Raw genomic sequence first — 27,916 nt, 5'->3', positions numbered from 1 at the left:
GAAAAAAAAGGCAAAGAATAATCACTGCCACAAACAAAAGTTAAATTCTAGATTTCTAGCAGCACGCGACAGCAAAAAAACTACACGATTTTCATTTTTGTATTGCTTGTACAACTACAGCCAGGAAGGACTATGTTTTTATGAAATCCCAATGGCTCCAACTGAAGCACTGTAAAACTGACGAATTATACATATTCTAGGAATATGGATATTTAACTACTCTATAAAGCTACAATTTAAGCCAAAATAATATGTCAAACCTATCTATCTTTTCAGAAAATTTGTGATGAGACTCAAAAACAAATCATAAAAAAAATTGTGCTATCTTGAACAGGTTAAAGTAACTAGTCAGAACGAGGCAGCAGGAAGCTGAACCCCGAATTGTCGCGAATAAGAGGAGGAGGCTCAACGTCTGAGATATCTGTTTTTTCCATTGATTTTGATATGTCATCAACAGAAAATGGAATACTGCACCAAATTGAAAGAAAGTAAAATATTAGTCTCTAACAAACAGCATATGATCTAGTTTTTGTAGATCACTTGAAAAACTCTTCATATCCTGAGTATATCAAGATGATAAACTTGAGTTTTCTCAGAGATAAACATGTTTGTTGAGGAAGGCATCACTACTAGTTTTTTTAAGTATGTACGGAGTAACACATAAACCAGTAAAGAAAAGTGATAGATATTATAGGATTATTATAATATTTGTCGCAGAGTAGGATATATTTGTATATTTTTGTGATATAGTTTGTATTCTTATCGTACTAGGTTTCCTAACGAGATTAGGACTAGTATTGTAACACTATATATATTATTCAATGGTACACACTCCAACCCAAGGAGTTTTCCCGAAATCTAACATGGTATCACAGCCTAGATTTTTTAGGGTTCCACAAAATTAATTTTTCTAAAAAATCCGATCCTTTCTTTGTTTCTTCCGCAAACTCTAATCCTTCGTGGTATTTTTCATCACTAAATTGCTACCTTTCTGGCCCACTTTGCTGCAACATCAACTTTCTTTTGTCTTTAGCCTTCTTTTGGTTTCCAGTAACGTAGTGTTTCGGCATAATTAGCAATGGCCAAGGATGATGCTGAACCCACACCTCCTCCTCCTCCTCCACCTTCTAATGACTACCACCCTGCTAATTCTATTAGCAATATCAAGAATGAGGTCCCGGAAATTCTTGATCGTGACAAAGGGAATTATGGTAGTTGGGTTGAACTCTTTGAGATTCATTGTCATTCCTGCAATGTTATCGACCATATAGATCCAAAATCACCTCGTCCTACGGACCTCACCTCGGCGCAGTGGAACCGCCTTGACTCAATTGTGAAAAAGTGGATTTATAATACAATTTCTGCAGACTTACGAAGCACAGTGTTGTACAAGAATGCTACGGCACAAGAGACTTGGGATAGGCTCGCTAATATTTTTCAAGATAATGGTGAAATTCGTGCTATATACCTTGAAAATCAATTTAACAATCTTTTTGTTGAGAATTTTCCAGACGTGTCTTCTTATTGTCAGAAATTGAAGGAACTCAAAGACCAACTTGCTAATGTTGGACAACCCGTATCCGAGAGAACTTTGGTTCTTCGTCTTTGTGCAGGTTTAATTGACTCGGACTATGATGGAGTGGCTCAATCCATCACTCAAATTCGCCCTCTTCCCGGATTTGATGAAGCAAGATCAAGAATTTTGTTAGAGGAGTCAAGAAAATCAGCTAAGGAAAATTTCGGGCAAGCTTTTGTAGCGCAACACAATAACACCACCACCACCACCACCGCGGCAGCCGCCCAACAGCAGCAACCACCGCAGCAGCAGGGCAGGGGTGGTGGTGGCGGTGGGCGTGGCAACAACAGTAAGGGGCGGGGTGGTAAACCCAAGGGCAAAGGCAGGGGTCGTGGCCAGACCCAGCAGCACCAACAGGCCCAAGCCCAGACCACCCCACCCAATTCTTCAAGCCCAACGCAGCAGCAGTTGTGGGCAAGCTTCCAGCAATGGGCCCAGCAGGCCACATGGGCCAGGCCGCCAGCACCGTTCCCTGTCCAACAGCACCAACAATCCATTCTTGGACAGCCCAGACCTCAGCAGGCCTACGCGGCCCAATATGGGCAGCCCATGACTCCTACGGACTTGGCATCTTCCTTCTCTACAATGACTCTTCCAAATCCCGACAATCAGTGGTACGTGGATTCGGGTGCCACATCTCACATGACAAATAATGCTGGTAATCTCTTGCCCCTTTTTAATTTAAGCACTAAAAATCATATTTTAGTTGGCAATGGTCATCGTATTCCAGTAACAGGTTATGGTCATGGCACTATTCCACATCCTAAAACACCTCTTATTTTACGTGATGTCCTCCTAGCACCTAAACTCATAAAGAACCTTATTTCAGTTCGTAAATTCACCACTGATAATTCCGTGTCTATTGAGTTTGATCCTTTTGGTTTTTCTGTGAAGGATCTTCGTACGGGGACAATAATAACGAGATGTGATAGCTCGGGAGATTTATATCCAGTCAAAATCACCAAGTCCACTCCTTCAACCTGTCTAGCTACCTCCCTCACTGTTGTCTCCCCATCTACTTGGCATAGCCGTCTAGGACATCCTGGAGCTCAAGTTTTTAGCTATCTTAAGTCTAAAAATCATATTAATTGTAATAAGGAGCATGACTCCACTTTTTGCAATTCATGTCAATTAGGAAAACATACTCGCCTTCCCTTTGACAATTCTAATAATACTACTGTTTGTGCTTTTGATATTATACATGCCGATTTATGGACATCTCCTATTCGTAGTTCTCAAGGTCACAAATATTATTTAGTCTTATTAGATGATCATACTCATTTTGTGTGGACAATTCCTCTAAAATACAAATCTCAAGCTTTTCAATCTTTTATTAATTTCCGAAATTATGTTGAAACCCAATTTGAACGTCAGATTAAATGCTTTCAATGTGATCATGGTCGGGAATTTGATAATGACCCTTTTAAGCAAAAATGTATTGACCATGGAATGCTTTTCCGCTTCTCTTGTCCACACACATCCTCACAAAATGGCAAAGCCGAGCGTATGATTCGTACACTTAATAATATTAAGCGTACAATTCTTTTTCATGCGTCTCTCCCCCCTTCGTATTGGTTTTATGCTCTTGAAACGACCACTTATCTCTTAAATATTTTGCCAACAAAAGCCCTTAAACACAATACTCCTGCTTTAGCCTTGTTTGGAAAAACTCCTTCATATGATCATATCCGTGTCTTTGGGTGCCTCTGTTTTCCTAATTTATCTGCTACAGCTCCACATAAATTAGCTCCTAGATCTACGCCATGTGTGTTCTTGGGTTATCCTATCGACCATAGAGGGTATAGATGTCTTGATCTCACCACCAATAAAATAATCATATCGCGTCATGTCACCTTTGATGAAGCAACTTTCCCGTTCCGAAATTTAGCTCATTATCGTAGCAAAGATTATGATTTTTTAGGTGATGACTCTCCCTCACCTCACTTGCTGCACCCTTTTCTCCATAGCACGCAAAACCCAAGCCCAAACACACCTCAACCACAAAATGGCCCAACACCATCTGTCAGCCCACAAACCGGAGCAATGGGCCCAGCAGCCCCTGTCCGCCCACTCAGCCCACCTACCTTGCAGCCCAACTCCCCTGGCAGCCCAGCAGCATCTGTCCAACAGGCTACTCCGCAGGCAGGCTGCGGCAGCCCAACGTCAGCCGCGGGTAGCCTGCGGACCCCACTGCCCACACCCACCTCGGCCGCCAACGCCACCACACCCACCGGTGCTTACACTCCGCCACCTATGCGTGGCATTTTGCCCATACAACCCACTCGGCCACCACCTCCCTCTCCCCGAGTCACCCGTAGTCAACGGGGAATTTTTAAGCCAAACCCGAAATATTGTAACCTCACCGTTCAACCTTCGGGTCCCCATCATCATAAATCACCACTTCCAAAGTCCTATAAACAAGCTTTAAATGACCATAATTGGAATGCGGCGATGAATGATGAATATAGTGCTTTAATTAAAACAGGGACATGGGAATTAGTGCCTAGGCCTGCGGGGGTGAATGTTGTTAACTGTATGTGGCTCTTTAAGCATAAATACAAGTCTAATGGTGACCTTGAGAGGCACAAAGCTCGTCTTGTATGTGATGGCAGGTCGCAGGAAATTGGTGTAGATTGTGATGAGACTTTCAGTCCGGTAGTTAAACCGGCCACTATTCGCACTGTTCTCAGTTTAGCTATGGCTAAAAAGTGGTCGATACATCAATTAGATGTCAAAAATGCATTTTTACATGGTGACTTGCAGGAAACTGTTTATATGCACCAACCTCCGGGTTTTATTGATCAGAAAGCACCCACTCATGTTTGTCGACTCCGCAGGGCTCTCTATGGTTTGAAGCAAGCTCCAAGAGCTTGGTACCAACGCTTTGCAAATTTTCTCATCAAATTGGGTTTTGTCATCTCTCAGAGTGACAACTCTCTGTTTATTTTTCGGCAGGGTGATGAAATGGCATATTTGCTTCTATATGTTGATGATATTGTATTAACTACCTCTTCTGACAAGTTGCGTGCAGGGATCATATCTCAGTTGCAAACTGAGTTCCCTATGACTGATTTGGGTCCATTGAGTTATTTTTTAGGGATAGCGGTAACCCGTACTCCCTCTTATTTGCTACTTTCACAGGAAAAGTATGCACAGGAGATTTTAGAGCGTGCAGGTATGGGCTCATGTAAACCTGCAGCTACTCCAGTTGACACTAAGTCAAAACTTAGTGCAGATGCAGGACCACCATTTCGGGATCCGACTTTGTATCGCAGTTTAGCAGGTGCTCTCCAATACCTCACTTTCACTAGGCCGGATATTGCCTATGCGGTACAACAGGTGTGTCTTTTTATGCATGATCCTCGGGAACCTCACTTTGAGGCTTTGAAACGCATTCTGCGTTATATTCAGGGTACCATTGATCACGTCTTACATTTATATCCGACTGTTTCTCATCGACTTATTACTTACACTGACGCTGACTGGGGAGGTTGTCCCGATACCCGACGTTCCACATCGGGCTATTGTTGTTTCCTTGGGGACAACCTCGTGTCTTGGTCATCTAAGCGTCAGCATACTTTGTCTAAGTCGAGTGCGGAGGCGGAATATCGAGGCGTCGCGAATGTTGTCTCAGAGGCATGTTGGCTTCGTAATCTTTTACTTGAGTTACATTGTCCTCTACGGCAGGCTACTATTGTTTATTGTGATAATGTCAGTGCAATCTACCTTTCTGGCAACCCGGTACAGCACCAACGCACAAAACATGTGGAGATGGATATTCATTTTGTTCGAGAAAAGGTTGCTTTAGGGCAAGTTCGGGTTTTGCATGTTCCTACTAGATATCAGTTTGCAGACATTTTCACCAAAGGCCTACCACGAGATTTATTTCTGGAATTTAGGTCCAGTCTTAGCGTACGCCCTCCTCCCGCTACGACTGCGGGGGTGTGATAGATATTATAGGATTATTATAATATTTGTCGCAGAGTAGGATATATTTGTATATTTTTGTGATATAGTTTGTATTCTTATCGTACTAGGTTTCCTAACGAGATTAGGACTAGTATTGTAACACTATATATATTATTCAATGGTACACACTCCAACCCAAGGAGTTTTCCCGAAATCTAACAAAAAGAATTCCAGAAGAAATGGAGGAATGCAGTTCACACTATGGCAAGGCAAAGCGGGATCAATATAATTATTGCAATTCACTATACTCTCTAAGAGAAGTCAGAAATACGAGCAGACCTTGAATCATCATCTAAGAGGAAAGAACTGCTAACTGCATTGTTTGAGTCTTCCGTCATTAGGACCCTCATGTTAGATATAACCTGGTTGCAAAGAATAAATTAAGCTAGCAATTGGCCATATTAATTCCAACAAACTGACTGAAATCTATTCTTCCACAATCATGAAGGCAAAAATTGAGGCTTACCTCTGGACTCACGCTATGGGTGCCATACCTGTCATCCCAGTACATTGTGCTAATCCGGTACAACTGTTGTATACTTAGAACCTACCCACAGGCATAAACAGTGGTCAAAACTTTTTGAAGATATAACTATGCTGATCAACTATTGATCTTATTTTTTACTCACAGGGCAGAGATGATGGCTAATTTCATCCAAGGATTTCTTTGGCTTCTGATGTATTACCTGGGGAAGAAAAAAAAAAATAGAAAATCGTATTACCACTCAGCTCTCTTGCACATCAGTCATGATAATAACTGTCTGATAAATCAAAGATGATGAAAGGAGGTATGTTACCAGAAAGCCAATAGCCTGTCTAATATGCTTCAGTTCGTCCCAGGCTGAACCTGCATACTGCATCCTTTCCATATTACTTCATATTAAATAGAGGATAACTACATGTATTCAAAGATCAAGTAAGCTTAAAAACTGATACCTCTTCTGTTGCAAGGTAACACCAATGTTCAAGCTCAGCCAAACCGGCCTTAACATATTCACCATTACTAAATGAACAGCATTCACGCCTTAATAGAAGGCTGCATCAAAAGTGGAGAAAGCTTACATTATATTTTCTATCAAGAGTAAAAAAAAATCCCAAAGTATATAAATGAAATTACAATACCTGTTGAATAATTGAACATTGATGAATGAGAATATTTGTGTGAATACCTTTCGTGCCAAAAATGGAGGCACCTGAAACAGGGGGAAGAAAAAACAAGCCAAAAAAGCATTAACGATGCAAAGACTAGCATGAAAAAGCATATAATAAGATGGATGTTCACTTAAGACATCAAAGAGGGAGTTGTAAAGTTATAATGTCTATATTAGATTTTTTTAAAAAATCAAAACCAGTCCATTGAAATAAATTGCCTCATTGATCTTCCCCCTTCCTGTTTAGTTCTTAATTTCTTCCACCTTTTATGTTTACTCTCTTTCATGCTGCTTCACCTTTTCTATTCATTTTTCCAGTGGAGGTAAGCTACTATGGCACAGGACAAGAAGAAACCAAAAGAAACATAAGAACAAAGAGGTTAAACTAACATGATTTGCTTTAGATGTGTTCAAGAAAGTCCCGAGACTTTTAACAATTGCTTGCCAGTGAGCAATCAGTGCTTGCTGGGCTGCAGTGTTTGCAACTGAACGTGATGAACTCTTGACTAAACTTGCTCTTGATGTTCGTGGAGCCTATTTAAAAGAAGGGCTAGCTCAGATCAGAGATAACATCCAGGACTAATGACTTAATTTCAACTCAAGGAAAAAAAAGGCAAAGTACAAACCTGGATGCACAATCCAAGCAGTGGAGAAATTTCTTTCTTAAGATTGTCTCGAATCATTCCATAAATCTTTTCAACGTATGCTGTAAGCTGCTGCTTGAAAAGCAAAGCTGGGTACTTGGCTTCAACTTGGCGCAGAGAATCTGTACCGCCAGTCATGCCATTATTGGCGAAGGCAAGACTAACTCCATGCGGGATTCCTCGGAAACTCTATATAGAGGCAAGGAGGATATGGGACAGTTAAATTTGCACTAAAAAAACCAGATCTTTCAAGAAAATGAATCTACTTCAAATGGCATAACTTGGAAAGATAAAACCTTCCCAGATAAACTTACCTGGCTCATTCTCCCAAAAATAGTTGCTGATGACGTCCTGCGGCGCTGTGGTGCCATTCCAGCCGCACTATTTGCCTTTAGTGTGTGTTGCAGCAGCAGAAGAAGAGTTGACGCATTTGACAACCAATAAGCCAGTACATCATTGTTATCTTGTGCCTATTTTCAAAGAAAACGAGATTTAACTTAACAAATTTCATTTGAAAGACTAATCCAGAATGTTAGCTAATATATGTTACATTATATATCTTCTAGACTCTTCATTATATCTACTTTGATTCTCATCCAGAAGCCTCAATAATCTAGAACCACTTATTCGTAAATAGAATGTAAAAAGTGAGAGGCAAAAAGAATTTGATGTGATATCTGTCCACAAATGGGGTTGAAATCATGATATTAACAGCTAGGAAACAAGTCAACTTAGCAAATTGTGCATGTGTTTGTAATTTGTAACGTAAAAGACCATGCAAAATGGATGCCAAGGACATCCCACTGGTGTCCAATCGTTGAACAGTGTCCCTGTTTCCAAAATGTGTCTGGTACTTGGATAAGTACCCATGTCCAATACATTCACTTATATCTTAGTAACATAGTGGCTCAGAATTACAAACCTCAATAGCATGACCAATTGTCTGTATAATTCGGTCAAAAATACCAGTTCGCTCCACTTCAAATGATCTCCAATGGAGAAGGCATTTGTATATTAAGCAGGCAGCTATAGGTCTGTTCCCTGCAAACCCCAGAGGCTGCACTATACATTGAATGAGCAATTCCTGATTCTCCTGCTGTTTTTCATTAAGAGATTTTTGTGGTTTCTCTTCTACTTCGGTTTCTCTATGATTCATGGAAGGGCTATGCAAATCCTGAAGCATCAAGAGGAAGTTATATGAGTAAAATAGAAACTGCAGTAGGCATAATGCAAAGTGGCCGAGCATTAATATTTTAAAGAAGGATACCCGATAATGCGTGTCTACAAATTGGTTACTTTCAGATCCCCTCTGCCAATCAAAAAGGAAAACAAGGAACATTAGAGAACATTTAGATTTCATACTTTGGAGATTATTAATTTGTTATTCCCTCCATTCTAAACCAATTTTTCTAAAGTCAGTTACCATTTTAAGATGTCTCAAAAATATCTTCCTGTCAGTTATAATAAAACAACATTTAAAATGTTACCTTCTCATGAGCACTCTGGGCCCTTCTCTAATTACCTTTGCCACACTATTACATCAAGTTTTTTCACTTTCCTTTACAAACATTTTCTCTCTCAATCCACTTTATTCTCCACGTCCAAAACTAACAGCAAGGCTATTTTCAGATAGGAGGAGTATTCAGTATTCATCACCGAGTATACCTGAAGAACCGATCTTTGGCGACCTGAGGCGAACTTATTGGATGACATTGAGACAGCTTGTTGGCGAAGAACTTGATTCTCTGATTCCAAATTGGCAATCTTCTCTTCTAGCCTGATCAGAAAGGTCAAAAAAAATGTGAAATAAATGGTACCGTCGCCAAAAATTCGATTCATCAGAACTGAATCAAAAACATCAAAGAATTATATACACATGTTTTGAACATGCCAAAATAATGGTGATTCAGATCCTCCATGCCTCTCAATTCACTATTGATAGTCTATATAATGCAGAAGTTACTGATTCATATTTAATGAAAGAAATTACTAGCTGAACATGATATAAGCAAACTAAACACATTACAAACACACACACCCATTCAGGATGGGTATCCAATGTAGGTACTACAGTATCGAAAAGAAGAGAGAGAAACATGCAAAAGGACAACTTAAAATTAAAATCATATAACATATGGAGGCATTGATAGAAATAAGTCAAATAACACACAGCAACTTAATTTTAATGACCTAGCACTAACCCCTCTTCAGGGAAGGTTAAAATGCATGCATTCAAGTTCCAGTTTCATGTTTCAGACTAACTCTCAGTGCTTAAGGCTCACAAGGTCTTAGACACTATAACAGGGTTATCTTGAATGCAAATTTATCAGCTTGCAGGGCTTTCTCCTTGACAGCAACCTATTTACAGTTTCTTTTTTAATAACGAATCAACAAGTTTAAGACTTCATATTGGGAATTTTCTCCAAGTAAAAATGTAAAATACAGGCAACCAAAAAACAAGGCAGTCTCAACATATCATCAGGAACACTTCTCACATGAAGTTGACAAGATAAAGCATCGAGGACCTTTAGATACCGCAGATTTGACAGCTTCTATCACCATTATCTAAAAGTAATATACAGATAATTAATTAATTGTCCAGCTACTTTCTGTCCCAATTGCACATATCTTCCCAATGAGATGAAAGTAAAACCTTAGTATCTGTAATCAAGGAGACAAGGACCCATTAATTTACAGTCTTTGTGACTCAGAATCTACACAAATTTGAGCTAGAACCAGCTTCCTTTTCATTCAGTTACCAGAACAAAACCCACAGCAATCCCAAACTTTGGGTTGCTAGTAAAGGAATACTTCAACAGCTTTACATTATGGATGTGAGAAAACTCTCTTCTACAGCACAACTTGACACATCTGTTTAAGCCACTACTATGACACCCAGAGATATAACACCATCTGTACAGACATGTAAGAAAGGAGACTTGCATATGCTTGTAATAACACTACCTATTAAGGGATTCTTGGAGCAGCAAAATCTTTCCATCTGATTCATTTAACTTTTTAAGCCTTGCTTCATTCAATTCATGTGCTTCAACAAGTTTCCGATCAGATTTGTCAGCTCTTTGTTTCTCTACTTCAAATAAGACCTGAATATTATAGATCTTAAGAAATCATGAAATGTGGTATTCATGCAATACCTACAAATATTTCGTATACAATTTCAACTGAATTGGAACGTGTAAAGATATAAATTATTACTAATTTTATGGGACCAAAGATCTATGTCTAAACCTTACCTTAAAACTTTCCACTTCTGCTTTCATGGAATTTAGTTTTTCTGTATCTTCAACAAATACTTGAGTTTCTTTGACAATAGGGGGTGCTTCTTCATCGGCCTGTTTCAGAGCTTCTCGTTCCTTTGCAAGTAACGAATTTGTCTCATCTATTTTGATTTCCATAGCTTGCACAGTAGTTTGCAGTTTTGCTATTTCCTGGGCTTTTGCTTCCTCTATATCGGTCTGCAAGATAGTAGCACATATCTTCTTATTAGAGCATCAAAGGAGGGTTAATAATGACTTGAGAGCAGTATTCAGCTAAAACCTAGTTCTTAACAGAATTAACAACTTCATAACTTGCAAATAAGAAAAAAATGCAGTACCCGCAACCGTTTTTCCAGCTGTAAACGCAATGAGAGGTCCTCAACTTGCTTCTGAAGCTTGTCCTTTGCTTCCTTGAGCGCCCCTGTTTCTCTTGATGCCTGCCCAATACAAATGGAAACCGTTGATCAAAAGCATGAAAATAACAAGCAGAGGGGAGCATCCATGAGATAATATCATATTAAATGATGGTTCTTTTGACTGAAATTGACAATGACAGTAACAGGATGTTATATATAGAATGGATAAACAGGAAAAAAAAATAAAATAAAAAATAAAATAAATAAATAAATAAAAATAAAAATTTGGGAATATTGATAGTTAATTGTTTTTTAAGAGACAAAAACACCAAATAGAGCAAATCAATCCCAGCTTAAGTGGCTGGACAGTGGACACTTTCACTAAGAATTAGCTAACAGAATAGAACTTTAGTCAATATTGATCATATCTCCTATCTCCCTAGTTGGCTCTATTACTATCATTCCTTCTCTAACTAGCTCACTTTTCTTGCCCCTCAATATACTAGTCAAAATGCACTACTTATAATGCCCTTCCCCATCGACCTGATGCAGACCATGCAGTACAGATATTGATAAGATGGAAGATTGCATTTAGCTTTAATCATATCCAAACTTCCTTAAGTAATGAAAAAACATAACATGAGGGAGGGGATTGGGGAAGCATGCATTTGACTCAATTAGCTCCATCTCCATGCCTAAATGGTGATTACTTCGGTTCAGAAAATCAAGTATGAAAAGCTTAAATGTTACATGAACTAATCAATTGATCTACTAAATGGATTTTACGTAACAATTTGTGATCTTGTAGTCTTACTTCCTTAAATTATTTAGTTTAAAGATTACAATTTGTGATCTTGTAGTCCTATTTCCTTAAATTTTTAGATTACAATTTGTGATCTTGTAGTCCTATTTCCTTAAATTTGAAGATAACAATTTGTGATCTTGTAGTCCTATGATCTGCAATTCTGCAGTCCTATTTCCTTAAATTTTATCTTGTAGTCCTATTTCTTGTATCTGTGATCTTGTAGTCAAATTTCGTGATCTTGGTAGTCCTATTTCTTGTAGTCCTATGATCTGCAGTCCTATTTCCTTAAACCTCTCTCTCTCCCTCTCTCTCCCTCTCTCTCTCTGCACAATCAGCTATTTAATACAGCCCTCTATATCTACCCCAAAAGCCTACACCTCCTATTCGTTACTCATAATATGCATGCACAATCCTAAGAAGACAATTATTTGAAGACGAAAGGAGTATGTATGATATCAACAACAAAAACAAAGAAAGAGAAAAACAAAATGACAACAGCATGATGAAAATGACTGTAAACCATAAATTAAATATAAAAAATATACCAACCAAGGTAATCCTAGTTTCAGAAAACGTAGCAAGGAAGATATTGTAAGCAACAAGCAAAGTAACAAAATTTACAATTCTCCTAGATTTGCATAGAGGATAGCCATCTACTGAAAGAAGAGTAAAAAAAAAAAATCCATAACACCAAGAAATTCCCTGCCATATCTCCACAATTAAACAATAAAGGTCTAAGCTGTCCTTGTCTTCAGCCTGTTAATTTTACTTAATGCTATAATCCTTTCATCCAAATAGAAGGGTACTGCTGCTACTTAGTATCATAAAGGCTAAAGTATGTCCTTATTCTATTCCTAACAGAATCGCAAGACAAAAAGCTTTGATTGCTATGTGATTAGCATTCTTAGCATGTATTTGTACAAGGAATTGCATTACCCTGTGCCATCAACACTCAAACCCTCCTATATAGGATATCAGAAGATCTATCTTGACTGAAGAACCAGCAGCAGCATTGCACGATATTAAATTTATTTAAACATGAATAACATACAGCTGACTAAATACTACATGTCCAGAAAACTCTTCTGAAGCAATACCCAGTAGACCTTACCTTATTCCCTTAATACAGTAGCATTAACAGAAAAGGTGTTCAATTCATTAATTCAAATATCTAAATTCCATGTGATGGCCTAAATTTTTGTTTAATCAGCCAAGCTTGGAGCATTTGATTCTTCCTCAGCCACATTCTTCAGATGTAATGCTGTTGGTATCAAGAAATAGAATCATAGCCATTAAATATGATATATTATCAAACCATGGATGTCATGTGAATGAATTTGAATCAGGAGGACAGGGAATTATCCCAAAGACCTGTCTCCATAACTTGCCCAAAGGGGATCAGCCAACGCCAATCACATGTCAGTCAGTAAATGCTTAAAAATCTAAAGATGTACCATGTTGAGCCCCTAACACACTAGTTAACTATTGCAGGGGGGGGGGGGATTGGGTGTAAATAATTGTTAAATATCCCTTCCCCATCCTTTATCAGGGTAAATTTATCTCATGCCAAGCTTTATAAGAGAAGGGCAAATCCAGTTTATCAAGATACTCATATCCCAGCATTTGAATTTTCTGTTTATGTTGGATGAGGACATAAATGATAAGAAATACTGCCATGTATACAGGATGGCACAACAAACATAATGCAAGCAAAACTGAATAACTGACCATCTTGAGCTTTCTTAGTTCTCGTTTTGCAAGTCTTCCCCTCCATCTACATTGTGTAACTAAGGATGCTTTTCTCAGATTTTTGTAGTATGATGAAGCTCTATGGCAACGCCATCGGCTCTGTCCCAAGTATGACCAGAGTGTCAGAAGTATTATCTTTCAGAGCTGAATAATATGATAAAATGAGCCCATTCTGAAAAAAAAAAAAAAAAAAAAAAAAAAAAAAAAAAAAAAAAAAAAAATTTAAAAATGAACCTGAATAAGAATTGCCACTTTGTTTTGCCTTCTAATGTGGTATTCTTTACGAGCAGCCATTGTCCGTAAAGTCATTTGCAAGGCTAGAACTGAGATACGAAGTTTATTATACTTATTCTTAGCTTGAAATTTACGTGCATTCTTTTGAATTCTGGTAGCGGCTGCTTCCCTTCTCATTTTGTCAAACAGTTTGCAAGCAAGGTTTCCTAAAGCCACATGAAAAATGCATATGAATCAATCATAAGTATAAACTGCATGTTAAAGTTCATATAACTAGGGAAAGGAACATTTCCTTGGGCTCTCACACAGAGAGACAGCTCCAAGTCTCCAACATCCAAGGCCTAGATGCGCCCTACCCTAATCACATCTAAGAGACAGAGAAAAGAGGAAACAGGGGGAGGGGAGGGTGGGAGAGACTTGTAAGCAAATGTGCAGCAAAATTGTATGATTTATAATCCTTTAATATACTACCTCCGGTTCCTATTATATGCAACTTTGGTGTATTATTTGTGAGGTATAAAAAATTCCAAAGTTGCATATAATACGAACCGGAGGTAGTATTAAGATTTTTTTTAAAAAATAAAATAAAATAAAATAAAATAAAGAAAAGAGAGAGAAATACACATATATTTATTTTATATGAGACATGAATGAATTAGTTCTCTAATTAGCAGTATGTTTGGAAAGAATGGCAGAGGGAAGGTGTGGATGGCCTTCCAAATCTTCCAACAATTAAAGGATTTGGTTTATTGTAAGTGAAAGGGTAGTGGATCTTTTACCATCTCATCCCATCCCTTCCCTTCCTGTCACCCATTCCATATCCAAACAAGGGGAAATAAAATTTCACTCTCTGTAACCCTTTAAATTCCCTCATACAAACAAACAAACTATTAAAGATTCATACTTTTTTTTTTTTTTTTTTAGATTGTTGACTCATGTTCAGGGACTGTTAGGAAATGTATGATCGTATGTGTATAAAAGCTATCTTAAAGTCAGCACATAGAATTGATCATTGGGCTTATTAAGCATCTAAATTAGTATTGGATAATATGTGTAGAACCTAGTTCCATCTCTTTTGATTTTGAGGGAGCGCGGTTGAAGATTGTATATACCATAAGTTCAATGGAAGTAAACATATTTTCCTGGTCTTATGTGTTGATGACATATTGCTTGCCAGTAACAATATAGAGTTATTGCATGTAACCAAGAGATTTGTATCAAAGAAATTTGAAATGAAAGATCTAGAAGAAACATTCTTTTTCTTAGGATTTGAGATATATCGTGATTTTTCTCGAGAATATAACAAATTAGAAACTATATTGATAAGATTCTTGAAAAGTTTGGCATGCAAGATATGTCAGGTGATACCCCTGTTGCTAAATGAAATGGGTTTTGTCTCGACCAATGCCCTAAAAATAATTTCAAAACATAGAGATGCAAAATGTTCCCTATACTTCAGCAGTGGGGAGCCTTATATTTATACACGTCCGGACATTGTGTAAATTGTTGGCATGTTTAACAGATATTTAAGCAATTTGTGATTGGATCACTGGGAAGCAATCAAAAGACTGAAAGAGTAATGCGATATCTTCAGAGAACAAAACACTACATCCTCACACATAGGAGGTCGGGTCAGTTAAAGAACACTGGATAGTCCGACTCCGATAATGTTGGATGCCAAGGCTATAGATCCACTTCAGGCTATGTTTATCCACTTGCCATAGGATCCATATCCTTGAAGAGAGATAAATAGGAACTAATACAGATTTCCACTTTGGAAGCAGAGTTTATAGCATGTTTTGAGGCATCTAATCATATTTTATGGCTGCGAAATTTAGTCACTGGAATGTGAATTGAAGATGGCATTGATAGACCTCTAAAGATATTGTGTGACATTAGGTCTGCGGTATTGTATTCTAATTAAAACAATAGTAGCGTGAAAGGTCAAAACATATTGAATCAATTTCCATGTTGTTAAAAAAGATATTCAGAGTGGAAAGAGTTGATAGAACATATTGAAACTATGAATGCGGATCTCCTTACTATACCACCCAAGATCTTTCATGCGCATACAGCTCACATGGGTACTATGACATTTGACAATGTTCAGATTTAGTAAGAGTTTGTATTAGAATGTTCATTTTATTACAGACAATCTTTTTATATCATTCTAGAAGAATCAAGTACGTCATTTAGTCAAGTTTTGATATAAGTAGGGCCTATTCTGATTTACTGAACTGAGCTAAACTGAACTAATTGGAGCTGAACTAATTTGAACTGAACTGAATTGAGCTGAATTGAGCTACTGAACTGAATTGTTTATGAGAGAAAGAAATTAGGAATTGAACTGAACTGATCGGAGCTGAGTTGAAATTAAGCTGAAGAGAACAGGCCCGTAATTATTGGGGGCTTAGTCATAATATTAAACACAAAGGCTGTTTTGGTCCTAAGTTGGCATGATAATTAATTAATGGACAAAATTTCTCAGTGATACCTTCGTTCATGATAGCAAAGAATTGAGGTCATAAGAAGGTCAAAGAGTATACATATTATATGAGGATTGAGGAAATTAGGAAATACATGAGGCCCCCAAGTGGGAGATTGTTCATATAATAATAACATAGGCCTACATGTATGATCATATGTGCATTAAAGCCATCTTAAAGTCAGACCATTGAGGTAATCGGTTTTAATTAATCAGTGTATTGGGAGTGTATTTTGAAGTAATTCTTACAATGACGCTATTTATAATGGAGAATTTACCTCTCAGAGATGCTTGTATGCATTCTGCTGCCTCACGCAATGCAATAAACTGTTTACGGGCATAATAAGTTCGCACACGTCTCTGTACAATCTTAGCTGCATTGCTGAGTACCTCAGCTCTTCGGGCATCCAATTCAGCCATCTGACCAGCTCTCAGGAACACTTTAGTTTTGCCTATCTGCAATAAATCTGTTATGTAAATAACTGAAGACAGAATACAGGAAACCGACCATCAAGTGGACAAATAGTTTGGCTGAACTTAGATAGGATTAAAGCAGAGCAATTCACTTCAACAATACACTGATGTCCATATCAAACACAATAACTCAATTCCGTTGAAAAATTAGCATCAAGCAGAAACCTTAGAGGCTATAGTGAAGAATCAAATTGTCGTCATCTCAAGGATAGGAGTAGAGTAATACCTGGTAACCTTTTAGCCCTTTCTTTTCCAATATTTTTTCACATGCAACTTTGTCATCATAACTGCATACGAACTTGGTCAGTTAATACCAGATAAACCATTAGGAGGGGGAGAAGAGAAGAGGATGGAGTGATTTTGTCAAAAAAAAAAATCAACAGAAGCAATAGTTCAACATCAGTTTTACATTAAAAAAATTTAAAAGAAGATGATACATACTTCCCTTCTAAGGCCTCTGGAGCAAGGAGTCCAAATCTATTAATAAACTCAAAGAAAAGACGACGAGTAGGGTAACCTGCACAGCTGATTCTGATTGCCTCTAGGACCCCCTAGATGAACAAGCAAAAAGTCGATGTCAGATTGTACCAGAATAATAATTGTTGTAGAATACATTCTATACATTATAAGTAGTCAAATAGATAAGTTGCACTCACGCCACAACGCAATTGTTGTAAGATGTTCACATTCTCAAAAATAGAAGGCTTTAGATGATTATTTGGCTTTATACATCTAATGTAATGAGGTTCTGTTGAGCTTAGTATCTCCATCAGCTGTTGCAGTTGTAACTACAACAAAAAAACCATATAACAACATTATCAACCTATTCTACAGAAAATGAAAAAAGTTCCTTAGAAGTCAAATATGTCGAAAAGTACCTTAAACCGAGAGCCTATAGAGGAAAACTTAGAAGATTTGTTTGAAGATTTTGTTGTCTCCTCTACCAATGGAGGAAAAAGGCCTGCTACAAATGGACATTTGGAAGATGTAACCAGGTCTTGATGTTCAGGCACCATATAGTCCTTATTTTTGTCCAAAAATTGATCTGATTGATATAGGACCTAAATCAAAATGCAGTGAATGCAAATGAGTATCATTGCACCAATGACAAAGCACAACAAATGACTGAAAGGTCGACATACCTCCCCAGCATAATGAGAAATAATGAAGTCTGTTCGTGAAAGCTTTGGCTTGAGAAGGCGCTTGTGATTTTTGTAAGTCTGATAAAGCTTTGATGCAAATGTCTCAGGAGTTGACTTGGGGAACATACTAGAGAAAAAGAAAGTATAACAAAATGTACGTGAGCGCAACTGGGAAAGTATTTTAAACAGCCCGCTTCAAGATAAATCTTGCAAAGGTAAAGCAGCCTTAGAAAAGGTGAAGGAACAAGAACTATGTGCTTTCTTTATTCAATACATGTGTATCTATACATAAGTAAAAATAGAATGCTTACCAAGCCTCATCCAGAAGAGCTATTATTCCACCTGGTTTCTGCAAAGAAACATAGGGAAAGGTCAGGCAAAGAAACTATCCTAATTCTAAATAATAGTTGCATGGAAAAAAAAAAAAAGTGAGCAAGAAAATTCAACTCGGTAGGTAAAATCCGTATCAGATCAATAAAAGTCAGCTTAACACAACAGGGCCTTTGAAACGAAAGAAAATGATGATTAATGGTTCAAGTCTTTCTTAAAAAGTTCATTGTTGATTACTTTACTTAGTTTATAAAAGCTAAACCCTAAAAAAGAAAAATAAATGGGAAAAGAAACTAGAAAGAAAAGAATATGCATCTCACAACATTGAGAGAATCAGTTTTAAAATAGGTATATATAGAATTTTTTTTCAGTAATTAGCCCACATTCTCACAAAAAAAACATTAAATATTTCACAAATTTACTTGATCAAATCTCTTCCCCCCACTCCCTCCCTTTTTCCTTCATGGCATAACAAGGTTCTCCAAAACAAGGGGAAAAAAATTATCAGAAATAAATGGGAAGATAAAGGACAAACGAACACTCAAACCCCAAAGAAACAAGAGCAATAAGAAGGATGCATTTGGGGAAGGGGAGGAAAAAAGAAAAGAGGAAAGAAAGACATATATAATTCTAGGAATCTTTACCATGGTAAAAGAAAAAAATGAAAAACTAAATTACAGACCAAGAATCCATGTGAAACTAAACTAAGCTAATCCAAGACCAAAAATCCCCCTTAATTTGTTTGAAATGTTCCTCATAATATAATTAAATACACTAATAAAAGCAATATCAAAGATAGGCCATAAGACCTCTTGGTTCTTGCAACTATGCTAACTGATAGTAGATTACTCATATGATTATATTTATTATCATTGACTTGTTCTCCAATGACAAAATTACAGATCCTACCCTCTAGTCCTCTACATAGGAGCTTCCTGCACTCAGTTTCTAAACTCCTACCTATCACCCTTAAGTTTGAAGGTGCAAGGTTATTAATTCATAATTCATGACTACGAATGTTGATGTGCTAAACTAATCACTCATAAGCACTGGGAAACTTTAACTCCCATTTATTATAAATCCATAAATAGGAAACAAATTTTCTAACTGGACTACTTGCCGTTAACATGAGATCTTATACCTCAAGTTCTTATCTATATATCTGCATTCTGTAAATTTCTACGTCTAATCTTATTTTGACAATAAGCTCTAGATCCTGCCTTTCATTTCTTGCAAACAAGAATGTAAACAACTAAACAATCATGCAATCACCAGTTCTTAACTTTGTAAACAACGCAATTATTTTATATGGTAGTTATCCTAATCCTATTTTACTTTACATATCAGCACAGTAAAAATTAAAAGAGCAGACTATTACCAAAAATCGAGATCACGAGTCTATGGTTATACTTAGAGAAGCCCCAAGGTATATGGTTGACATGTTTCATTTAATCTCAACCCACACCCAAAATCTTTGGGATAATGTGTTGAAGACTTGAAGGTGAGTGCATTCATGATTTCCTCACACCTATAATATGACTCATGACAATCATACATGGTACTTCAGTTTATTTTCAGTCCCTTTTATTTGGGCTGCAAAAAGGGCATAGAGCTACATTGTTCTTCAATTTGTGTTGATCGTAACTTTCTGATCTAGAATCTTAAGACAAACTCTGATCACAGAAATAACTAACCCCCCCCCCCACCCTCCTTCCATTCAATTATCGTCACTTTCTGATCTAGAATCTTAAGATAAACTCTGATCATAGAAATAACTAATCCCCCTCCCCCCCCCCCCCCCCACCCTCCTTCCATTCAATTATCATAATCTTACAGGATCTGTCTTAAAACCCATATCATTTAGGGCTGAGACTGAGATTCTTGGTCAAACAACAATATTGAAAGATAACTGAGCAAGCAAATTACCTTTTCGATAAGATCAAGAACATCTTGATTGTCGACAAACTGAATGTAGCTCCAATCAATCTTCTCTTTTGTATACTCCTCTTGCTCCATTTTGAAGACATGCTGCAAGTGCCCACAAATTTTTATTAGAGCTGAAAAAGTAAAAGCAGTTGAAAGTGCAAGATTTATACAAAAAAATCTCACCTGGTTAAAATGTTGCTGAAGCTTTTCATTTGTAAAATTAATGCAAAACTGCTCAAAGCTGAACAAGATGATACCAAAATATAAGTTTTTTCCTTGTCTTTCAAGACAAAAAGGCTTTCCAAAAATTTAAATACATATAATCCCTTTGTATAAGAATAACTATCACATTATCCCAAGTTCCCAACCCTGTAAATTTTACAAGTCTCCATGGTTTCACAAAAATGACTTTATGATACCTAGTGTCCCAAGGAATATACATGACTAAAATATATGGACAGATGAGAACTATTACAAATGACCAGACAAGAATCAGAAGGACATATCAAAAACAGTACAAATTTAGCAATCAATGTTCCTGAAAAACAGGAGGGAAATGGCCATACGCACTTAAATTCTGAGTCAAATCCTCAAAACCAATTTTAAGGCCACCAAAATCCAATGAATGTTGATTACCCTTCCAGTAGGAACAAACAACAATGACACATGTCAAATGATATTCCAAAGGACCAAAGGCTCATTTAAGAGGTAATTGCTCCAACCAAAACAGCCCATCACATCACCTAACTAAACATGTAAAGGGTCCAACTGGAATCTACACAAAATTTGCCATTGTAATGCTTAGAATGCTATTATACAACCAAAACAGTCCTGAAGCCCAAAACTCAGGCTAATAAAATTACAGCTTCCATAATAAACAACAGATGTATACTAGGTACAAGCAAAATTGGTTGACAGAATTCTATTACTAAGTGAAATAGATTCTCTGCAGATGTCTAACCTCTGATAGACCAGAAATTAATCAGAATAACAAGAAACTCCTACCCATATCTTCACAATAAAAAATTATATACATATACAAACAAATATTCCTTGTCAACTTTGTTTATTCTTACCTGTTATGCTTAAAACTTTCAAAACCATAGATATCAAGGACGCCAATCAAGGACTTTGAATTTGGATCCTGTCCAATTGATACATTAATTTTATCAACCAGCCTGCAAAAGGAAAGCATAAATCTAAGAGGAGAATGACATCAATATTCATATTCAAAAATAGATAGGAAGCGGCAGCAATAGGATTGCTCTAACACTATAATCATACCAGTCAAAGAGACGAGAGTAGATTGTCTTAGCTAAGCCATCCCTGCTAACTGTGGCATTCAGAGGATCAAGACTTCTTTTTATGACTTCCTCAGGGGTAATCATGACACGTTTCAGTAACGCATCTTCCAATGCCTGAGCATCACACCTAACATAAATTAAATAAATGTTAATTTTCCTGTCTGTGTTAATGTTGCTGCCAAAAATTGTTGATATGCAGAAGTAGTTCATACATGAGAAGTTCCGAGACAACATTGAGATGAAATCTTGACTTATCATCTTTTATAACAGAGGAACCTATCTCCTTTCCTTTAGCAAAATTGATATTTCCAAGATGAAGAATTGCAGCAACTACTCTAAAAATTGCTTCCTGAAGGGAAAAAAGAAAGTGAGGAAAAGAAAATGCACAGCACCACAGCTTCATATCCATGCACAGATAATTAAAATGAATACCTGCTCCTTTTCACTGATTCCAACAACATCCATAGCTCTTCGAGTGGCAAGATAATCTTCTGCATCACTCACGCCAACCAAGTCAATGCACTTTGACTGATTAAGATAATGGAATGTTTTTGGACTTCCTAGTTTGTATTTCTCTATCTCCTTGAAACCAGAACAGCATCGTACAAAAAATCCCATTTATGTCAACATTTAAAAGAAATGGTATACACATACCAGTAATAAGACTTAATTGAACAGAATTATACCTCCTGAGGTGCTGCACAAAGCAGATAAAAACAATGGTAATTACGCTCAGGATCACTGACTTGGCAAACACGAGATCTTTCTAAAAGGTAAGTTCTGATAGCGGCCCCTGATATTCTTCCACGCTTGTCAAACTGGATCTCCACAAATTTACCAAAGCGACTGCAATAACAAGTAATTTAAAATATCCAAACAAACAAAAAACTTAAGGGCATCAATCATGGATCCCAGGACAAGAATCGATTTCTTATTTTTTATGCAGAAACAAAGAATATCTTTTGTACAATTTTTGCTGCAATATATGCTTAGAGATGGATTAACACTGATCTTTAGCAGCCAAACATCCTAGAAATTAAGTTGAATAAAGATGTTTCATTTGAGTGGGAAAATATTGTTCACCTGGAATTATTATTTCTGACTGTTTTAGCATTTCCAAATGCTTCAAGAACTGGATTTGACTGCATATCAACCAAATAGTACGTGTAAACTTCATATGACAGAAAAAAATAAAACATATGGGGAAAAAAACAAAAGAATCATACTTCAAGAACTTGTTGCTCAACCGTGCGTCCCTCAGTTGATGAACGACCCCCCAAATAAGCAAGGTATCGCATCAACATCTTTGTAGTCTCAGTTTTACCAGCTCCACTTTCACCACTTACAAGAATCGAATTGCTTTTCCCCTCATTTATCATTGCCCTGTCCATCCACAAAAATTTACTCTTGTACAACACTTATATTTTGAAACAAAAAGCAACAAGATCAAATATAACCTGTAAGCAACATCAGCCACTGCAAAAACATGAGGACTTAGCTCACCCAAGGGTGCCCCTTTGTATTGTTGCATCATGTGAGAATCATAGAGATGAGGCAGTCTTTGAAATGGATTTATGGCGATGAGTATATTTCCAGTATAAGTCTATCAACAATGAAAATTATTTGCAAAAAAAGAATTCGGTTAGAAACTTACCTTAAACGATATATATTTTAAAATATACTAGCCTTCTGGCACGTGTAATGCACGGGTTATTCATATAAAATTGTATTGAGAGATAAGTGAGGAAATATCAGTAAGTCATTATAGGGTATAATATGTAATCGAAAAAATTGTATTGAGAGATAAGTGAGGAAATATCAGTAAGTCATTATAGGGTATAATATGTAATCGGAAACATGATTAAAGAAACTAAAATTTTGGATTTTTAATCGTAAAAGAGGCTTAAATAGAAGGTGGAAGGGCTAATATTAAAGAGAGAATAGGAAAAGGTTGAATTAAAGGGGAGAGATGAAGTGTGTATGAAAGATGAAGTATAAGTTTAATGAGAGAATTAAAAAAAAAATGGTGTAATAAAAAATTAATAGTGTAAGATGACATGTGGCACTATGGTTAAATTAGAGAAGTGAAAATGGATGGGGACATGTGTCTTTCTTAGTTTCTTGGTTATAGTTTATAAATACTAAGTATAGATGGTAAAATATATTGAGGAAAGCGATAGATACACAAAGTAAGCCCATGATGATCTCTGAATTAAACAAAATTTACATGTAATCCTAAGAGCATGACAACCCCTAAAAAACCCATGCAGCAAAGGCCTGCAAGGCAGGCATCTAAGTAAACCATTCACTCTTAAGAAAGAAATTACAAAGAGACCAACCAAAATATCTTATATTACTCCTTCCCAACCCTAGGCGCCAAAAGGTAAAGCCGTAAAGGTGGTAAACCTATTCCCAAACCAAAACATAAACAGTAATAGGGCAGAACCCATGCAGCAAAGGCCTGCAAGGCAAGGCAGGCACCTAAGTAAACCATTCACTCTTAAGAAAGAAATTACAAAGAAACCAACCAAAAAATCTTATATTACTCCTTCCCAACCCTAGGCGCCAAAAGGTAAAGCCATAAAGGTGGTAAACCTATTCCCAAACCAAAACATAAACAGTAACAGCGCAGAACCAATGGGTATTCTTCTTGTACAATTATGAAAGTCTCTCTCTCTCCCTCTCAATACTGTTTCTTAAAGGGGGGGGGGGGGGATGACGCCCAGCAGTACTTACATAGATTTCGTTGAACTCATATCTAGTGCGCAGGTTCTGTAAAACACCTGGCTCATGCAAATAAGACAGCTTTGTCATGTCATCAACCCCAGCTGGAGGAGCCTCCATATCTTTAGGATATAAGTTTGACAATTTTGCAACAACCTATACAGAATACAGGTCAGACACTTAATAGATTACAAGTCACTAAATTCTTCAATTCTGAACATGAACAGATTAATTTTATTAGCCATCAGAATCAATCGATTTGAAGATGAATAGATAAACTATACTTTTCTAACATAAGAATAAGATTTTATACAATACCCTAGTGTTAAAAGATAAGTGCTTGAAGCAACAAGTCTGATGTCAAATGCTTTGTATAAATAAGCAATGGGAGTAAATAATGCCATGTTCAGAAACACAATAGATTACAAGCTCTGAGGCAATCAAAATTTTATACTCTATTCTATATTTCTATGAGCATGTGTGAGCCCAAGTCCTTTCAAATGTATGACAAGGTAAAATTGGGTTTTGACTATAGAGAAATTAGAACAGAGTCGTTTGTAAAAAAGTAATTTTCACAATAATAGTTCAGCCAAAGTCCTTTCCAAGTATGACGGTATACACTTGGGTTTTGACGATACGGGAATTTACACAATGGCATGTTCCCAAAGCACATCTAACTTAATTGGCACAATGGCATGTTCCCAAAGAAGATCTCTCACCGGAGAGATATAATCTAGCAAATCTCCACAAAGCTGAGCTTTGTTTGATAACCATCTACGATCATAATTAGCAATGTTAATGACCAGTAGAGAATCATATATAATGACCTAAATTAAGCTGAGTTGTTGGAAATACTAAGAAAGAAAGATTAAAGCTACAAGTAACTTAAGGAGGAATTGAAGACAGACTGACAGAGTAATTAAATTATCAGGTGACAATCTTGCTATCCCAAAATTTGTGTACAACCAGCATAACCCCTCTCCTCGTGTTAACATCAAAAGGCTCATCAATGACAAGCAAAAGCATAAAATGTCAGGGTACCTTATTTCCATCGGAAGTTTCAATTTCAGCTTCTTGTCCATTTATTTTTATAACTTGTCCATCAATCCAAGCTGATTTTAGGTCCTCAACCCAGACATGAGAGCCTGCTTTTATGTTAACTGGAGTACCCTGTAGCAAATAAAATGAATAATATTACAGATCATCTTTAAACCAAAAAAAAGGACCACAATTAAACAGTATTTGGATCAGAGAAAATGGGCCATCAAAAGAATTGTCATCAACTCATCAAGAATATTACTTTGTTCATGTCTTACTGTACACTTGCAGCTGTATCTAAGATAAAGTGAGTAAACTGAAGTCCAGGACTTAGCAATTAGCACAACTTTATGTCCTGGGATAGAATAGCTTCTTTATATTTTGATTCTGTTTACTTATGGTGCATTTCCCCATTTGGCAAAGGACTCATTAACAGATTCAACACCAGATAGATATTTTGATTGAGATTAAAATTAACATAACTCAAGGCTACATGATTACTAGCTTTTGATGCAAAAGATAAAGTTAGATTGCTCCTCACTATGTACATGACATGACCTTGGTATCTCCCCACAGCAACATAAGAAAGACACGGACGCAATCAAACATTATAAAATAGGCATATATATTAGCATGTTACATCATAGATTGTAGAGAAGTATAGGAAAACTTGACATGACATTAATATTCATTTGATCTTACGAAGTACATGGATTTGAACCCTGGATCATCTTAGTCAAACTGGTTCAACTTATCACTGAAACTATTTAGCTAGCTAATGTGTTTTTTACTTCTTCACTGCAATGGGCTCTACTACAAACTGGATATCAGCCATTCCACATATTTTTGTTGCCATAGTGAAAACTATTACATATACTTCAATATAATTGAACTTCAATTCAAAAAGCGCCATCTAAGAGTTTCAAATAAGAGCTATGTTAACTTAAATCTACCATTAACCCAAATCAACTTCAGCTGAAACAGAGCCTCTGTTACTTTGCTCAAAGGATCTAATATGATACTTCATACACCTTAAGTTCATAGGATGAAAAGACATTTTATTTAGTCCATCATAAGCCAAAACCAAATATCGAGGACAATAGTAAATCTTTACAGCTTGCCTTTTCATAAAGTCTGCTTCCATAAAAGCATACAATGTTAAACTTATATATCGTTACCATTTTATGAGGACACCTCATAGCAAAAGTAGAAGTTACTTCTACAACTTGCTGCTTTATTCAATAATACCCCATCCCATAGCATCTCTAATGTCAAGCTAATTGCACAATTAGCTTGTTATGCCACATAGAATTTCATGCTATTCCCATTTCTAGCTAGTTACAATAGTGTGGATCCCAATGAACTAGCAACTCTACTTGCCAACAAATGGTTGGCTATCCATTCTACCTTCTTTTTCCAAGCAAATTAGCTTGCCCAAGCTAATTTTCCATTTCAACTTCAAGAATTAGGCAATCAAGCTAATAGCTTGGGCCTTCTAAAAATTGCAAGTTAGTCGCTAGCTACAATCATTGGAATGCGCTTAACTCAATAGAGGATATGCACATAATACTTTAGTGCACGGTTTTTCTAATATGATGTGCTTATGGAATAAAACAAATTCGATAATATGAAACGAAGGGAATATCATATTAAACTTCTACTTCATTAGTATTAATTCAACATTACCAAGCCTTGTTGCATTAATTTTACCAATGATACTTCCATGACATTCTTAATCATCTAAGATATCAAAATCAAACCAAAAACTACGAAACTATCAAAACATTCATCATTCTTACAAAATTTCACATCTAAAATTAAATTTGAAACCCAATATTTTCAAAATCTCATAACAAACAATCATCAATCAAATTCCAGCAATCCAAAAACAAAAACAATAAATAAAATCACATACCATTTTTAGGTATCAAAAACTCAATCAAATATCGCCAAAATTCGCAATCATAATCATCAACAAAACGTTCACCAATCAAAACCCTCGTCAAATTTCTCCAATTAGGGTTACAATCCACCAAAATCAGAGAAAAATCAATTGACTTTCATCATATTCTTCTTCTTCTTCCTCTTCTTGGTGGTTGAATATGGAGTTGAGAATAGTGATTTTCTCTCTCCTCGGCATAGAAGTGGGAGTGACATTCTGCAATTAGCCCTGTAACTTCGCGTTGATGTTCATCAATCATTGCAAATTACGCCCAAATTGTAGGAGTATTTTCATGGTTCATAACTAATTGTAATTTTGCAGTTTTTCTCGCTCGAAATTGGCGCGTAAATTGTTTCATTCAATTGTGTGCATTTTAGAGATTGTGAAGTGATTTTTGATTTTGGGTGGTAACGGAAATTTTGTAGGAATTATTTGATTCATCATTCTTACAAAACTTCGGTTAAAATAAATAAAAAAAATTTAAAAAAATGGAAAACTAAGTGTGAATCGCAACATACAATTAGTTTTTCCTAAATTGTTACAAAACTGAATGATATTATTTTGATAAAATTATTTGAGACGAATCTAGCGAGATTTTACATGTTCAAGATCAATAAAACTTATCTAGTTGTCAAACAAGTCAACGATGACTTACTTAAGTCAATAATACTCCCTCCGTTCCCGAAAGAACGACCCATTTGGTCTAATTTTAGTCCCAAAAAGAATAATTCATTTGCATTAAAACATCCACCAATTTGCAACAATATTATTTGCAACAATATTTGTGCA

The 27,916-nt window shown here is 36.5% G+C and overlaps 1 protein-coding gene across 2 annotated transcripts; it reads right to left on the bottom strand.

Annotated features, from left to right (window-relative positions):
* Positions 1–66: 66 nt before the first annotated feature.
* LOC145628931 (myosin-9-like) lies at positions 67–27,799 on the bottom strand. Of its 2 annotated transcripts, XM_081681368.1 has the most exons (38): positions 27,101–27,799; positions 25,189–25,317; positions 24,160–24,303; positions 22,881–23,026; positions 22,650–22,806; positions 22,507–22,565; positions 22,110–22,269; positions 21,856–22,005; positions 21,636–21,772; positions 21,404–21,550; positions 21,196–21,297; positions 20,303–20,360; positions 20,120–20,221; positions 18,175–18,212; positions 17,864–17,990; positions 17,600–17,782; positions 17,378–17,509; positions 17,163–17,272; positions 16,948–17,008; positions 16,526–16,703; positions 13,763–13,968; positions 13,508–13,627; positions 10,957–11,055; positions 10,595–10,816; positions 10,305–10,444; positions 9,006–9,117; positions 8,608–8,649; positions 8,263–8,514; positions 7,655–7,810; positions 7,323–7,529; positions 7,087–7,230; positions 6,668–6,738; positions 6,482–6,581; positions 6,343–6,399; positions 6,175–6,231; positions 6,012–6,092; positions 5,825–5,907; positions 67–468 (listed from the first exon to the last, which is right to left on the bottom strand). In XM_081681368.1, the coding sequence occupies exons 1-38, from the start codon at positions 27,101–27,103 to the stop codon at positions 345–347; spliced, it is 4,596 nt and encodes a 1,531-aa protein (XP_081537494.1). In that variant the 5' UTR covers positions 27,104–27,799; the 3' UTR covers positions 67–344. The 2 variants fall into 2 exon arrangements, with proteins under 2 accessions (XP_081537494.1, XP_081537495.1); XM_081681369.1 differs by lacking the exons at positions 22,507–22,565; positions 22,650–22,806; positions 22,881–23,026; ... (1 more) ...; positions 25,189–25,317; positions 27,101–27,799 and having other exon boundaries at positions 21,856–21,914; positions 22,110–22,246.
* Between the last annotated feature and the right edge of the window lie 117 nt (positions 27,800–27,916).

The sequence above is a fragment of the Chenopodium album genome, chromosome 4 (genome assembly GCF_948465745.1).
Source record: "Chenopodium album chromosome 4, dcCheAlbu1.1, whole genome shotgun sequence".
NCBI lineage: Eukaryota > Viridiplantae > Streptophyta > Magnoliopsida > Caryophyllales > Amaranthaceae > Chenopodium > Chenopodium album.
The sequence above is the reverse complement of the archived record's forward strand: the minus strand, read 5'-3'. Positions and strand labels throughout refer to the sequence as shown.

Coding starts and splice junctions, on each gene's coding strand:
- LOC145628931 (XM_081681368.1), bottom strand. Junction 10,445..10,594: donor CAGAAGTGGAAAGTTTTAAG/GTAAGGTTTAGA, acceptor TATAATATTCAG/GTCTTATTTGAAGTAGAGAA. Junction 469..5,824: donor CTCTTAGATGATGATTCAAG/GTCTGCTCGTAT, acceptor AATTTGGTGCAG/TATTCCATTTTCTGTTGATG.